Here is a 14,577-nt window from a genome sequence, read left to right on the forward strand (position 1 = left end):
TTAGGCAATGAGGCAATACACTCACAACCACTATGACTCCAATTCAGCCACCACAGGAACACCTCAGGAAGAAAAGTATCTTCTTAACTCAATGTTAGGAAATAAAAACAAATAGAAAATTTAGGTATAGTAGCCGATTATTATAACATGTTTCCCTCTCATAGGAAAAAAAAAGTACCATATATGTTTATGTTATAATTGGGCTGGCTACTCTTGATCTTCCAAGAAGCTATAGATCTGAAAAAGAAAATAACATTGCTCATACATCAGGAAAATTTGAGTAAAGCTACCTGTTAGCAAATTTAACAATATTATTCAAAAAAAGCATGAAACTAAGGTAACAGAAGACTGGGGGAGGGTTGGGGGGGAATAAACAAAACCTCTTCTGCACAAGAGCTGTATGTAAATCCACCTGAAACTATCAGTGAGCCTTACCCGCTTTGACTTAAAGCTGCTTACCATAACCGCTACTCGCGCACCCTTCAGAGGGCACACAGCCTTACTGGAAACTTAACTACCAAGAAATCTTCCTTGGACTGTGAAAAAGGCTGAAAACATTACCTTGCTCGCTAATGAGGTTTATAAATTGCTCACTACCTTGCGCACAATGGGGTTTATAAAGCTGTGCCAGAATGCACACAAGCACACACAGAGAGGAAAAACAAAACAAAAAAATCCTTGACTACAGAAATTTGAAGTACTGGATAACAACATCAGCTACAAACACAATCCTCATTTCAGCAACTTACAAAAGTGTTCAAGTTACTTTTGCCCACAACTGAACGATAAAAATTGGTTTTACTACAACAGACTTATGACTAGAGCAACGGGATTTTTGATAACAAGTCAGTTGACCAGAGAATATCTGAATCCTTTCAAACAGGAAAAGCCATCAAAACGATTCCCCACATACACAAGCAAATTTTATTATACCTGTTTGAACTTCCTCTGGGGATGTCGGTGGGGTCAGAGTTACTGAAGACATGGCAGGATCTCTTGTGGAAGCAGGCACTTGGTGGACACCCAAGCAAGTGGTAGAACAGTGCGATGCCCCTACAGTACTAGGAGCTGGGATGTCTGTCTGAGGAACTAGAACGAAGCACGCTGGGTACACCATTCGCACACCAGCTGAGAAAAAGAACAAGTCGATTTTACAGTTGTACACCAAAAACTTATACTTAAAATCACCAACAAATGTCTCATTTTTGCCAGTCACTCATAAGTTTAGGTACCCTTTCTACCTACTAAGGGAGCGTCCTTGGACAAAAGGTCTCTGTTGTCACTCTTATCATTATTTTATGATTGATTTATACAGAAGACTTGGGTGAATGAATCAAAAGGCCTTTGCATATACAGGCAGAGACAGCCCTGGCATCTACATGCTACTACTTGCTTCTACCATTTTATTTTATAAAGAATACTAAGAAAATGCTTTTTAGTATCTGATGTAAAACTGACAATATTCCCCTCCCCGTCATCATCAGGGTCTCCAGCCATCGCTGCAATACAAGCTTGTAACACTCATTACAGAGAAATGATTACATTAGTTGGCAAATCAAAGGTCAATAGCCCACAGCAGAGGAACAAACTGCTGCATCCCAGGGGCTTAGATTTTAGGAAGAGCAGCAGATAAATGCGGTGCCTGAGTACATTAAGTTCTCCAGCATTGTGGTTTTGAAGACATCCCTGAAAGGCACGTCTGTTCTGTTTGAATTTGCACAGAATCTGAAACAGTACAACATGCTTTTGATGCACCTCAGATGTCAACAGTGATAGTCTAAGGTTTTTTGATCGTCTCTTATTTATGTTAAAAAATAATCGTGCTTCTTACAGCACGAAGAAAAACACCTCCTACTAATAGGTTTGCAAAACCCACTTTAAGCAGCAACTCATTTTAAACACACCTGAGCATTAAACAGAGAAACAAAAGATCGACAGCAGTTGCAAATAGTTGCAAAAAAGAATAAAATGGGGCTATTTTGCATTCAGAATTTTGCAAGACCTAACCAGTTCAGTAATTAAAAAGGTAATCAGAGCACTCACCAACAAGGACTTCGACAGCTGCTAAAGAATCATCCTCCCAATCCATTTCTTCTTGTTTTTCCTCAGATCCTTCCTTCAGGTTAGATGTGACAGGATAGAATTGTTTCCATTCACCAATAAGCTTTTTTGTCGATGAATCAGAAAGCTTGAATGACTGCCCTGTGAGCGTGCCATTTAATCCAAAGGGACTTAGAATAACTAAAAAGATAAATAAAAATATATTGGAGATTATATCTAAACAAAATTCACTCTTCCCCACTGAAATAGCATTACGTTTTTATCAGCCACACCAAATAAACAATTTACCATCGTAAGTCAGAATGAAACCTAATCACATTTTACTATACTGCACAAGTTTTTGGTAATAGGTACACATTGTTATGTGTGCATGTACTGTAAGAATCAAAGTACCACAATAACAATTACAAATTAATCTATTTAAACAGACAACAAGCAAGTTTTCATCTTGGCTAGCAAGGAGTCACTAACATACGGGTGGGATAAAGAAACACTATTTCAAATTCTGACAGAGTTAAGATGTTTCCTCATCCTTTCATTCTGCTTGGTACAGTTACAACAACAATGTATACGCAGGGAAGTAATCTGTTTCGTGTTTAGTCTTGTCCATATTAGGAAAGCGCAGCTGCTGTTAAATTGCATTCAAAAAGCAAGTTTGGACACTGAGCATTAACAAACAAGGGCAGTGTGTGGTCATGCAGGAGAACTGATTTCTATAGCCAAGACAAGTGTGTCTAAGACAGGGAAAGATCAAACAGCCCACTAACCAGACTCAGGCCCCATCGCTCCTTTGTCTTCAAGAGCATAGCCTGCATCTGCCGGTGGAACCAAAGGAATTTACAGGCAAGGAAGAGCCAAATAAAAAGGGGTAGGGGGAGTGAATAGGTTAAGTACATTGAGTCAGAAATGGATTTCTAAAAGGGGACTTGATGAAGATACGTGGGCATTATAAAGCATGTTGAAAAAGCAAAATATTTAAGTCACCAATAGGACAGTACTTGGAAATTAAGTTTATTGCATCATCAAGAAAAAATATTTAGCTACGTGCCAAGAGACGAGTATGGAAATCATCCACCTGCAGAAGAGCTGAGACACACCAGCTGGCTTCTGACTATGTCAAGACGGGACATTTGGGGAGAACGCATAATCAATACAAAACAGATAAAGCTCCCACTTCCACTCTGCCAGAAGTCCTCATTCTGAGCAACTCAAAAGATTTATTTTAATACTCACTACTGACTGGTCAAACCTACCTTGAAAAGGGCTGTTGGACTGCTGGGCGAGAGTGAGATGCTCTTCACTGAGCAGGTACACGGGTTGGTGCTGGCTGATTTCCACACTGGTGCAAACATTGCTGTCTCCGTGTAAGAAGAAGGTGAATGAGCAGGACAAATGCTCGCTGGGGAAAGAAAAAAAAAATTCTTAAGTATAGAACTTCAAATAAGTTGATGGTTTTCTCACTAGTTTGAAGGCATTTCCTCTCCAAAATATTCATTAAGGAAGTAACCAAAAATCCCTTCTATTCAAATAGCTGGAAAACACTAAATACACGTTCCCTTGGAGCATTTACAAAGTATTCTAGCATTAGTGACAAAACCAAAGATCAATCAGTTAGAAAACAACGGACGCTCAGTTTTCAACCTCTTTAGACTAATATTTTATATCTTGAAGTCTGGAGGAAATTTAAAGCACAGGTTTTTGCAAGAGAAAGAAAATTAACTTAATACTTTTATACTTTATATATTTATTTTAAATCTATAAAATATTTTTGAACATATATTAATTTTAATGAGGTCATATCTATGTTCTCCTGTCACAGGTCTACTAAGCAGTATTTATATTTTAAGATTTACATTTAATATAGGCCAACAAGCAGGAAGAATGGCAACAGCTTTGAGAAGCACTGGGTTTGGTTTGTTTTTTTTTTAAATTGAATCTTATCTTCGTGCTCCTGAAGCCAATAAAGTAACTAAAAATGAAATCACATACCTACACACAAAAGGGAAGATACAATCAATTTAAAAAACCCCAAAGCTTAAGTCATTGTTAATTAAAGTAATTAAAGCAAGTAACAATGTTTAATATCAGATGCTTCACTAATAGCTTCTCTCAGTCCAGAGTGCTTTAGGAAAAAAAAAAAACACACACCCCAACAATAAACATATCTTCTTCATATAACTCTGAATTAAGTGCTGTTTTCACGGTGCTGTACTAGTCACTAGTTACCAACTCCATGAAATCTTCCACCTCCCAAGATCATCCCATTTTTTGCAGCTCTATTAGCTGTTGTTTTGTTACAAAAATATAGATAAACCCCTGCAAGTACAACTATCAAAATGTTTTATGCTGCATCCAAATCATTTCAGTGGTTTATATAAAATATATTTTACCAATTTTAATTAAAGAGCAGGAATAGAGCAGGAAGGCAAAAAAAGCAGATGCCTGACAGGACACCACAGAAGAATTACATCTTCATACCCAGTTCCATCTGAAAAAACTTTTTTTTTTTTCTATTTAAGGAAGTTGTACAGGCAATTTTCAGTTATATTAGCTACAAGTTATCTCAAGTGCCTGCCAGACTAATACACTCCCATAGGAAGAGAACAGATGTTTAAAAGCAAGAAGATGCTATTCACATTGGACATTAAATTAGGTCCACCAACTCAGGAACAGAAGAATGAAAGTCAAGGAGAACCTTGAAAGTACTTCATAAACTACTGAACAGAAAATAAATCCTTCTCCATAAGGAGGGCAGCATCAAGAACCTGCTCAGTCTCAGGAAAAATAAAAAAAATAAGAATGAAACAAGTTGAGAGAGACAGACTAAGTCAGTCAAAATAGCAGATACTAGTGCATTTTTTTGTAAGGTCAAATGTAAAGGACACTCCATGAACTACTGTATAAATGCAACACCATTTCCCCAAAAATAAAATTAGACCCCATCAACTAACGCCCAGGATGGCGTGCACGCTCTCTGACCTCATGATATGCTTGCATTTCTCAGTCTACGGCATAAGAATGTAAAGCAAGTTTTGTGTTCCTGAAAAAGACACGCAGAGACCTCCAGAGCACCAAGAACTGACAAACTCCAAGCATCTGAGAACACTATTAAAATACAAGCTCCACAGGAACCGTTACTGGACACATCTTCAGTGTCACTTCCAAGATGTTGCTTTCCTCCACCAGCAGGTAGATGGTGGGACAGTAAATAGTAAGGGGAACAAATAAAAAAAAAAAAAAAAAAAAGGTTTCTGGAATTGTCAGAGTCTGTTCAATCTATGAAAACAGAGACAAATCGGTTCACTGACTCTCGCCCCAAAAAGTGAAAGAGCAGCCACTGGGGTAGTCACCACAATGAGGAGAAAGAAGGCCAGTGTTTGCCTACCAGCAGATTTCAAATTAGGGACCTAAAACACTTCAAGGATGAGAGAACGCACAAACCGTTCAAGGAGGAAGAGGAAGCACAGCATGTTTTTTATTACAGTAACTTAAAGCTGGTCATGAAGTGAACTCAATGAGGAACTGCTCTAAGCGGCTGAGGGATAACAGTTTTCAAGGTGCATCAAGTCTGCGGTGGTATGCTCATCCGCTGTTCAACTTTAATTGTGGTTTAGGAACAAGAAAAGCCAGGTCCAGACATCTAAGTGAATTATCACTATTCATCGACAACTACATCGCACAACCGCTTCAGTAATCCAACTCCGGACCCAACGCTCCCTGCAGATGAGATAACATACTGCTCAGGAATCCCAGTTAGTTAGTTTCCAAAGGCAAAAGTTAGTTTCCAAAAGGCAGCAATGATGGAGCTAAGCATCTTGTTGATGATTTCAAGTTCAAGTGAAGTCGCACGGTTAGCAAACACCACTAAATTCCTATATGGAAATCTGATTAAACTTTAATCCTTATGCAAATAGTTGAAGACTGATTTTCAAATTGAATTTTATTTTAAAATCATATTGCATGGTTTAAGATGAAAGAGTGGATAGTGTTCTTGGTTCTGAGCAACAGATAACAATTTAGAAGCTTAGTATAAGTAAGACAAAGTTTAAAAATAAAAGCACATATTCTTTTAAATACACTTTAAATGCAATTAAGCTATGTCTCTTGTAAACACCACATTATTACACAGATAAAGGGCAGACAATTGCAGCATAATCTGATGGAATTCAAATAAACCAAGACAAAGAGAAGCATCAGCATGAAAACAGGAGCATTTCAATTCATTACACTGCAAAACTAGTCCTAAGAAGTAGCAAGGAAAATCCAAGGTCATCGTGCAAAAGCCAAATCAAAAAAAAGCAAACAAAACCCTCCCCCCAAAATTAGAACTCTTTTCTCCCTCCACTCAGCGGGGGGGAGAAGTTTCCAACAAAATAATAACGTAAGAGAGTAGCCATTGTTGTCACTGACATCATTTGCCCGGCGCTGGCATGCAGACATGGCACGGAGAGCAGATCTGCTATGGTACAATTCAGTCTAGCAAATCCAAGCATTACACAATTTTCACTAATTCTGGTTATAAATTTAAGTGTTAAACAGCAAAGTGATGCACACCACCTCAGGTTTTTGTTTTAGTACTTTCAGAGGTGCAGCGAAGTCATTTTATTCACATAGGATAATATTGTTTCGTAGCAGAAATACCCAGCAAAACCAGTGCTGTCCTTAAACTCCAGCTAAAGGAAAAATATTTCCACATGGTATGCACAGCATCTCTTGAAAACGTGAGTCTTCTTCAAACTGAAGGTTAACATGAAAGGCAAAACCAACACTTTACGTACTCAAACATAGCATTAGATTTCTTCCCAGCTAGTCATGCTCAGAAACTGTTTCTTCACATTTAACATCATAATTTCTGTTAGGTTATGAAACTTAAGGAAATATCAATGCACATACAATGATTACAAGAAACACAATGAAAAATGCTAATTAAAAAATAAAAAAAAAAAAAGAACAAACCATACTGAAGCTCTTTGCAGGGGAGCGGAGAAAAGAAGGAAGAGAAACAAAGAACCAGAGCTCTAAGTTAAGCTCTAAGGTACTGGATCCCCCTACATATACCATTTTATGGACTTAGCAAGAAACTCTCTAAACACGCGTGCTTTTTATTTTATTTATTTATTTTTACAAATTAATATATTTGTACATTCTCCAAAGTTTCCAGAGACTGACTGCTAGTACCCAATGCTGTCTCAACCTCAGCTTCGGAGGAATCTTCTCAAACCTTACCATAACTTATTAAAAAAAAAAAAAAAAAAAGATATATCTATCTCCACCATTTCTGTAAGACTTTCTCCCCTATCCTCAATAATTCACCTCACAGCCAAAAATCCTAATCAAGCCAAAAATTTACTTACTTGTCACTTTGGGGGAAATAGGCAAATTACCTTTACAATGCAGTCAAGGACACAATAACAGAAAGCAAGCTGGTGGTTTCCTCCCTGCTAATGCAGAGTTCATCTTATGCTTTTATTTGCAGACAGTTTTTAAATAGCTCAGAAGATCACTAGATAATTTGTGCAGAGCAACTCACAACTGAAATATATAAAAAAAAAAAAATACCTGTACCTCAATGCTCAGAACTGTTGTCCTGCATGCAGAGACAATCAGAGAAGTCCTCGAGGTGCAGATACAGCAAAAAAAATAGTAGCTTCTCTTAAAGCTAGTATTGATATCCCCTCCTGGGTTTTTGGTTTGGTTGGGGGGGGCTTTGTTGTTTGGGTTTTTTGATTTTTTTTTTTTTTTTTTACTTTTACAATTACAGTCAGGTATCCGTGCATATGCATACATAAGAGCAGAAGACAGAATTTTAACAGAAAATTCCGAGAAAAAAAAAAAATCAAACCCTAGTTCTACCAAAATCTCATTTTCTTGCCTGACTCTGAATATGAAGTTACTCCATTAATATTTCTAATTAACTTAATTTCAATAAAGTCCTTATCACAGAACTTTAATACCAATAATCCTGTTTCCAATTGATCTCTGAATACAGATGTTGTGAAGTGTCATCAGAACGAGCATTCTTATGAGTTTTGGTCAAAGTATACGAGTCAGAATGAGTTCCAATAACGAAAGCAACTCTAAAAATCAAATAAGTAATAATTTAAAAAAACAACAAAGACACACAAACAAAACAGAGAGAGACACACTCTTTGGAAGTAATGCCATTTTAAGCAACTTTCGGTCCTCACCTATAGTCCATTAAAATACATTTATATAAAAATATTTTTGATTCCCCCATGCTCCCTCTTCACTCTAATGATACAAAACAAAGATGTTTTTGTTTCAGAGACAAAGGATTATGATTCCATGAGAAAAGAAACAGAAACTGATGTGGACAATTTCAATACGATTTCTACTTCCACCTTTGTAAGGGAAAATGAAAGGTAGGCGGGGAAAGCACACTAAAATTTATATATACATGAAGTTTCTACATCTCCATTAGCAAATCTGAAAATACCTTCTTGATAAAAGGTAATTAGGTCTGTTTTTTCCTCCACATCAGTACTTACGTAGAGCTTTATATCTTCAAAGTGCTTCACAAACACTAGCTGCATTGGAACCTCACTAATCCACTCTTCGCTAGATTGCATACTTCACATCAGCACCACACCACGGCTGAAAGGCACGGAGACTACAACAGCAGAAGCAACGAGGAAGCCTCCAACTAAAAAACCCTACAGCACATTTAACAGTCAATTCAAAAAAGCATGCAAGTGTTTCAGCTGAAAGATTGAATGGTGGGGTTTGGTTTGGGGTTTTTTGTTGGGTTTTTTGTTTGTTTGTTTTTTTATAATTACCACCTCATATTTTCCTAGATTGTCTTTGTAAATTACTTCTGAGTTGAAACAAGAGTGGCTTAGGCTTACCAAGTTGAAGCACTGCTAACCTCACCAAAATATTTACCATAGCCTTATAAACTATATACTTTCTACTGTTTCCTAGATAAGGAAAACAGATATTGCAAAGTAAAATTACTGTCCCAGAACTAATGGCTGTCACAATTCAGATTCTACCATTTCTCTTCCAGTGGCATAGAACACACCTTGTTTAAGAGCACAAACACATCAACTGCAGTTTTAAGTCTTTAATTAATATGCATCATTTTTTCAGACTGTTATAAAATGTTTGCCAAAAACTGGTATGCATTGGCCAGCACGAAGGATCCTTCAGGGCGTTTTGACCAAGAATCAATACGTCATAAGTGGCTGACAACACTTAGCGGCAGCAACAGACCTGAGAGTTCCCAACTGATGCATCAGAGCTGCCCCAATAGAAGTATCTCCAAATAGTTATTCTTCACTACAGACTACTTCAGTATGCCACTTAAATAAATTTAAAGTATCAAAGAGGTTCCTTTTCAAAAGGTGACAGTAGCCTTTTATAATAAATTCTTGGGCTGGAGAATACAGTCTTACATTTAAATAGGTTCTTTTGGAAATAAAAAGTTAAATGGAAAAAAGTTTTAAGGTGACACACGCACATACCATGAAGGCCCAAGACCCTTCATATTCAGTTATTTGTTGGCTTTTTCTTTTTCCTTTAACCAGGTTAAGACACACTATAGCAACCAGCGTAGGACAGAAAACACAACTTAACTGCCAAAGAATAAATCTCGAGGAATTACATACCTGACCACATGCTCAACATGCACTATGTCGTCCTCTATTCTACGATACATTACATTCTTTGTCAGGCAACCCTCTAGGGCTTTTCATCACCGAGAAGAAAAAGAGTGAAGCTGCCAGCCACTTGAGGCTTTCTGAGCTAACAGAAGAAAAGCAGAAGCAACTCCCTCAAGCCAACCCATCTACCACCTTTTCTTTGTAAGTGCTTGTTCAGAATAGTTCTCTGTGCCTATATACATCTTCCAGGTACAGCCATAACACTGCAGCGCACTAATGAAGAGAAGCTTTCCACGCAGCCGCCTTCACGCCAATACTGCTTCAACAGCCGCTCTTATTTTTAAATCTTCAGCTTCTACTCACCATCCATAATCCTGAATTATGAAACTCCACAATCTTAATTCAGACTAGAGAGGAGAGGGAAATTAAGTATGCATTGGTTGGAATAAGCTAAATATAAAATAAGTAAAATACTAGAATCAGGCTGTCATATTAACACAGCACCAAAAATAATTGCCAGGCAAAACATTTGAGTTTTCTTAATTTAAGAAGTTAAAGAAAAAGGCAAACACACCACCAGGCAAGTACACAAATTGTGTCAATTATTAAATACTTCAGGAGCTTTCTTTGATTTTGTTTTAGTTATTGGGGTGGGGGCGGTGGTGGTGTGTGTTTTTGGTTTTTACATGCTGGAGGCTGAGGGAAATGGAGGATAAGAGAAATTAGTTCCTAGTTCTCTATGAGGAACATGCTATCGTACAGACTTACTACATTGCAGCACTACTTTCTATAAGAGTTTGAGTCATCAGTAATCAATTTACAAACATGCCTTTCTTGCCGTTGGCTACAAGTTCCCTTATAACATCAGAGTTTGCATCAGCCCCATCACAAGGTCTGCACTCCAAGCAGCAACATTAATATCCTTCATGTGAAAGCGCAAAGAAATCTAAACAAATGCACATCTCCATTTTCTAGCAAGTTGCATATTCTGTATCTTAACATGAAGTAATAAGGTCTCAAAATACAGATGCTTCTCTAGCTACTGACAAAAAGATGGAACAGCAGACATTTTTCTAAGCATCTCTGAGTAACTCCCTATGGTCATGAAGGTAAATACAGCAGAAAGCTGATTTTGATGATAACACAAAGCAAAAAACATAGCTAATAGCAAAGTAGGAAAAAAACCTTCCAGTTCAAAGCACATCATTAATGACTACTGTCAAGAGGCTCTCCAAAATATTTTTCACATAGCTGAGGATGTTTTGATTTTAGTTAGACCTGCAAGTTAATGATATTTATTTATTCCATAGCCAAGCTATGTGCACTAAAACAAATACAAATGTAGCAAGTGACCTGTATTCCAGAATAAGTCACATTCACCCTAAAAACTTCCACATTTTTAAATTAACTTCACTATTAATGGGCTTAGCTTCCTCCCAATAAAAACAAGGTTGAAACAAAGAGCAATTTTTGTACATTACTAAAACTACAGCATGCCATCTTACAAAGAAACAAAGCTGATTTTTTTTTGGAATGCAATCAGAACTTTATCTATACACACACAAAAAAGGTATCTATTTCTCCAGATAAAACAATTATAAGCAATACTACAAAGAGTTTGCTCCTGTTCCTGTATTTCAGAACTTAAATGAGACTAATAAACCTGTCGTCTTACATTTTAGCATCCTCTAATTATTGAGGATGCAAATGTCAATTATCTGAACTTGAGCATTCACAATGAAATATACATATGCTATAAAGAATAAGAATCCAGAACATATTTGGAAAACAGATAATAGCTAGACATTACTCCATTTCAAAGTGTAACAGCTTTCAATACATTGCTCATTCTGAAACATTTACAAACATCTTGTTAAACCAGATTTTTTTCAAAGTTCAAAACTGAAACACATTATAAAATTTTCATGTAACAAAATCTGAAGTATCTGTATGTTTTTTGTATTATCTTATTGTTCAGTGAACAAAAAGAGCACAGATTTATTGTTAAAAGCTAAAAACTATGGGCCGTATCATTTTTTCTTGGTTCTTCCTGATGAACCAACTACCACTGTAACTTAAGCTAAATAAGAAAAAACTGCTTTGTGATGTAAAGTGCTAAATTTGTCTGCTTGTAGTCTCTGTAGCAACCCAATATTCCAAAGAGACAATCATGTGATCAATGCTCTCAGCTCCTGCTGTTTATCCTGCACTGTCCTACTTACAGCAGCTCTCAATTCCAGCTGTCTACAGTAAAAGGAAAAACATCACCTGCTCTCCTGCCGGTACATGATGCCAGAACAGGCTCATTAGAGCTGTTGTAAAAAAATGTTGACATTGTTTGATTTGAAGATTAACACAGGGAGGAAATTTACCCCGCAAAAAAACAGTCCAGCAGACCTAACAGAAAATACTGCAACAGTATCAAGGAAGACCCACACAGTTCCAGCTATTAAGGTTTCAAATTAAATATATAGAAATAAATGCAAAACCTGTGGGTACACGTTATTCTTGTATAGTTAACTCTCTCAAGTATGAAGATGTTTTTGAGTTTAGCACCTGTAAGTCTCCTCATTCTCTTCCTTAATTATTCACACCACCATCCCAGAGGGATCAAGAAGCAAAGTACTCCCTTCCTATTGAAAGAGGAGCCCATGGGAAATAGGAAAAAGGTAGCCAAAGAGGGGGATAAGGCAGAAAGGTGTGCTCAGGACTGAAAGCAGAGCATTCCCTTTGTCTTCAGGGCAGTGAAGACCAAAGGGACAATAGCTGATCTCTTTCAGAGTAACTGCTCTCACATTATCAACATAAACATTTCCGAGGTAGGCTGCCAGACCATTGCAGTGACCCAAATGAAAGAAAAAAAAAAACACAACAAAAAACACCAGCCCCACCAGTCCCGGCCATCCAAGACTACAGGTTTGCCTACACACTCGCACCAAACCGGGGAATCACATACATTGTGGCTGGTTTTTACCTCCCTCCTGGCAAGATGAGGTAGAGAGAAAAAAAATACATCTATTCATAACTATGATAAGCACCCTTTCAAGTCAAGATAACTAAATGTACAAAGGCTTATAAATTTGGGGGGTTTTATATCTAGAATGTTTTTCAGCATTGCCCATGAAGTCATATACTTATTATTTACATCAGTTAGACAAAATAGTATTTCCATGAAAAAATAAAATAACGGTGGGCTGGCATTATAAAATCCTGTACACAGACTAATGTTAAACAGCATTACCTGTGAAACCTGTGCAGCAAGTTTAATTTTGTAAGCTATGATAAGCTTATCACTTACAATTTTCCAAGTGGAGTTTTGGCTTTTTTTTTTTATTTTCTTCTTTTTTTTTTTTTTTTTTAATTTGTTTTGGGTGTGTGGTGGTTTTTTGTATTTTGTTTAAGCGAACTTGTCAGACACAAGTTTTGGTTCGCCACCCACTGCAATTGCTTATATTATTTCCTATTTATAAGGAGGGGAGGAAAGCAACTATACAAATAATATAGTAGCTTTTAGTAGTCTAGATTTTTCAGTTGTCTTATCAGATCCTCCCACAAAATCAGCATTACTCAATTATTTGCTTACTGGTATTTCAATTGCGTTAAAGTTTAGCAAGTTGTACTTATGACTAAAACTTCAGAAATATCCTCCACGTAAGCACTTCATACTTTCATTAGGGTGTCAGATTAAATCTTCATTACGGAATTGTACCTAAAACAGTGTTTAATCTAACAAATTTCCTAAATCATATTTATTCCAGGTATACACTACTATTTTAGCATCCAGTTGGCAAGAGGGAAAGTCTCATCCAAAGGCTGTTATTTGAGCAGTCTAACCAGAAAAGGTAGACAGGCAGTTGGATGCAGCAGATCACAATCTCTGTCTCATACACTTAAAGGGTGGATATTTGAATAAAGCATAGACAACCATATTTCTGAACGTGTCAATAACAACACAATAGGTTGGAAAGGAGAAAAGAGAAAGACATTCCTATTCGTCAAACTCTGTAATTTAATATGCAGTCATTTAAACCACGTTATTGAGCTTCTGCAATCTACCTTGCTTTAAGTGATTGAAAAAGGTTGTGACAAATACTAAGGCAATGATTTTTTTTTCCCTGTTTGGTTACATCTAAGACCATTAGCAAAACCTTCTCTTTAGTCTTTTATTCTACTGTTGTTCTGCTGACCCCCATCGTCCATTCCTGAAAACTGAAAATCGCCTACTTGAAAACAAGCAACAAGAAAAAAACCACTGCACCCACTTTAGGGAGTGAGCCGCTCCATTCCTGTCCTATCTATAAACAGAAATGGAACTGGCATACTTGGAAACCTCAGACAGTTTCCTCAGGCATGGCAATCGTGACTTGTTCTAACAGATCAAATATCACCAAATACACGACTGTCTCACTTTTCTCGAATGCTGGTTTTAGACTGGGGAGAAGTAGGGGGAGGGAGGGAAGAGCAGGTCATGGTTATTACCTTGCAGCCTTGTCAACATGCAGCATGTGACCGCATAATGCAAACATTTCAGGTTTTTACTTTTTCCATAGCAAAATTTTTAAGATGTATTAAACAACAATATGAGGTTAGTTTAATAAGTTTGTTTGTCTGTTTTAAGTGTTCAGGGTTTAATTATGTTTAATGATGTGACTCCTAAAACCATCTAATTCTTACTCTCTTGGTCACCTTTTCATATGCCACACTGGCATCAGTTTATGAACATTAAGGACTGTCCTATTAAAGTTAAAATTTATGCAACACAACAATGAAAATTACTTCTTTTTTTTTTTTAATATAACCTTAACAAGGAGGAAAAATAACAGAGCAAGAGACGGGAAGCCACAGCTGCCTGAGGATCTGTCATCCCAGCCAAACACCTATCAGAAATCACAGC

At 37.0% G+C, this 14,577-nt stretch overlaps 1 protein-coding gene across 1 annotated transcript in view; it reads right to left on the minus strand.

Moving 5' to 3' along the window:
* Window positions 1-14,577, minus strand: part of MED13 (mediator complex subunit 13) — a 55,122-nt gene that overhangs the window by 23,425 nt on the left and 17,120 nt on the right. The window contains exons 4-6 of the mRNA XM_063342346.1: window positions 3,315-3,460; window positions 2,044-2,241; window positions 934-1,128 (exon numbers count right to left, since the gene is read on the minus strand). Of these exons, the coding sequence (XP_063198416.1) occupies window positions 934-1,128; window positions 2,044-2,241; window positions 3,315-3,460 (539 nt within the window). The remainder of the gene's footprint in view (window positions 1-933; window positions 1,129-2,043; window positions 2,242-3,314; window positions 3,461-14,577) is intronic.

This window comes from Chroicocephalus ridibundus, chromosome 7 (genome assembly GCF_963924245.1).
Source record: "Chroicocephalus ridibundus chromosome 7, bChrRid1.1, whole genome shotgun sequence".
Classification (NCBI taxonomy): domain Eukaryota; kingdom Metazoa; phylum Chordata; class Aves; order Charadriiformes; family Laridae; genus Chroicocephalus; species Chroicocephalus ridibundus.